Source organism: Gymnoscopelus microlampas (assembly GCF_963454915.1).
Source record: "Gymnoscopelus microlampas genome assembly, chromosome: 22".
Classification (NCBI taxonomy): Eukaryota; Metazoa; Chordata; class Actinopteri; order Myctophiformes; family Myctophidae; genus Gymnoscopelus; species Gymnoscopelus microlampas.
The window spans coordinates 44788660-44791159 of NC_139959.1; the positions used below are offsets into that span (position 1 = coordinate 44788660).

The 2500-nt window shown below is 45.5% G+C and overlaps 1 protein-coding gene and 1 long non-coding RNA gene across 2 annotated transcripts in view; one reads left to right on the forward strand and one right to left on the reverse strand.

The window, feature by feature from the left end:
- LOC311039202 overlaps positions 1–2500 on the forward strand; it is a 765206-nt gene that overhangs the window by 418544 nt on the left and 344162 nt on the right. The window lies entirely within an intron of this gene.
- The window catches only part of cnksr2a (connector enhancer of kinase suppressor of Ras 2a), a gene marked incomplete at both ends in the record, with an annotated part of 110504 nt that overhangs the window by 46487 nt on the left and 61517 nt on the right, over positions 1–2500 (reverse strand). Inside the window, one exon of the mRNA XM_084048866.1 lies at positions 1190–1308. Within this exon, the coding sequence (XP_083904992.1) occupies positions 1190–1308 (119 nt within the window). The remainder of the gene's footprint in view (positions 1–1189; positions 1309–2500) is intronic.

Here is a 2500-nt window from a genome sequence, read left to right on the forward strand (position 1 = left end):
AACGATGTAAACTGTTGAAGAACAGATACATGCAGACAACCATGTGGATTTTAACTCAGCAACATTAAAGGAAATATTTTTAGACCAAAGATACTCAAGTTGAATTTTTTTACTAACTTTGAGATGAATCCGTTTTTCTGCGATAACTTTCTCTAGCCTGGAGGAAAATGCTATTTACTACCTGGGCACGTTCATTACAGCACTGGTCACACACTGATGTGATGACGTTATGATGGCATTGACCAATCAAGAGAAAACCTGCATGTTACAATCATGACGCGTTACAATTGTGGCGGCTCTCCCCTACTCATTACGCAGAATGTCCCATTTCACACGTTTTCAAGTGTGTAAAAACGCATTGCAATCTTTCGCAAATAGACTAAAAGTATATAGGTATATATAATGTATATAGGGGTTGAAGTGGTTAATGTATGTTTTGTAATAATAATCAAAAATCTACAAAGTAACTAGTAACTAAAGTTTTCAAATAATTGTAGTGGAGTAAAAGTACACTATTTGCCTCTTAGATCAGTGGTTCTCAAACTTTTTCATGTCAAGGACCCCCAAATTGACACTTATTAGACCGCGGACCCCCATTTGAAAAGATATGCCAGGGACCCCCATAAGAGAAGATTTGTACGGCTCTCTAGCAGTGATTCTGAACCATTTTAATTTCAAGGACCCCCCAGTTTGACATGCATTAGAGGCTACAGACCCCCATTTAATGACATTTCTATCTCTGGGACCCCAATTTATAATGTAAAATCAATGTTAATTTAACTCTGAGAGTGTACAAATGGAACCAAATGGACCCGTTAGGGTCCATTTGGTTCCATTTGTACACTCTCAGAGTTACAGACCCATAAGGGTCCATTTGGTTCCTATTCATCATTTAGCTGGGGACCCCCTGGAACGCCCTCAAGTACCCCTGGGGGTCCCCGGACCCCACTTTGAGAACCAATGTCTTAGATGTAGTGGAGTAGAAGTAAAAGTATTGAAAATCGGAAATACTCAAGTAAATTGAAAATACCTCAAAATTGTACTTCAGTAAAGTACTTACTTTTACACCAATACACACACACGCACGCGCACGCACGCACGCACGCACACACACACACACGCACACACGCAGACACGCACACACACACACACACACACACACACACACACACACACACACACACAGTACCTGGGTGTGTACGGCTCGGCCGGGGGCGGGGGGAGATAGAGGTCGCGGAGGGCGGAGCTCTTGGTGGGCGTGCCTGAGGGCGTGCCCCCCCCCGAGCCACTGCCGGGACTCCTGGTTGGCTGCAAGGACAAGGAAGTAGATGTGAGATATATATATATATATATATACACAAAAACAACACAAAGTAGCAGATCTGCAAGCGACGCATTTTGAGCTTGTAGATCTGCTAGTTTCTTTTTGGACCCTTACAGGTCTGTAACTCTGAGAGTGTACACATGGAACCAAATGGACCCTTAAACACTATTACTGCCAGGCCCGTAGTCCTACGGGCCGTTAAATCCAACCGTTAACTGCCGTTCCCGTAGTCCTACGGGGCGGGTGTTTTCCCATGTTAAATCGAGCAGGTGCAGATTCCGGATTTTTTTTGCACTTCCGGTTTCGAAGGGGGCGGACCGGAAACGAAATAATACTGTTTCCGGTTTTTGTCCCGCCTCCGTTTCCTGTCTAGCGATCAACTTTGGACGCCATTATCTCGGCTTGTTTGTTTTTCTCTCCGCATCCCCCATTGTAGCGTTTTGCTCTCGTTCTCCAAAATGGAGTGTCGGATCGCGGCATGGTTTTCAGCGTTTTGTTCGGTCGGGTCCCGTGTTTGTGTCGAACCAAATGAACGCGGATTTTAAACGGATTTAGCGGGGCCTATGACGGAATCAAAAAAACAAAAAAGGTAAGAAATAGCTTGGCACTACGATGGACGTTCTGAGATTAGCCGTTGGCAGTGGATGTGTTAAGGGTCCATTTGGTTCCATGTGTACACTCTCAGAGTTAAAGGAGACATCCGTTCATTTTTGGTGTTATCTTTGATCTGTGGCAAATCACTCACCAACGTAGAAATGCCCATCGAGTTACTCCACAGATCCCCCTGTCGACCCCCACCGTTGGCATAATAGGAGGCGCGAGCATAGCCCAAATTCGCCTATTTTAACAAATGCAAAGTCTGTTTTTTTTTCTCCTAGCACTCATTGTGGAGCCCCATGAGACCCTTACAGGCGATGAAAGTCCCGACAAGCTAACCGCTAATAACAAGCAACGAGCTAACGCTCATTGCTTGTTTCTCTCCGAAACCTGGCAACCTGGTGTTGCCAGGCAGAGAGATAAGCTGCCAGCGTTAGACAGCTCCACTGTTCAGACATCAGTACGGAGGTGAGGCTCAGCCTCATTAAAGGCTGCATGCACTGCAGACATCCAGGGAGAGGAGTATGTGGGCCGACACACACACACACACACACACACACACACACACACACACACACA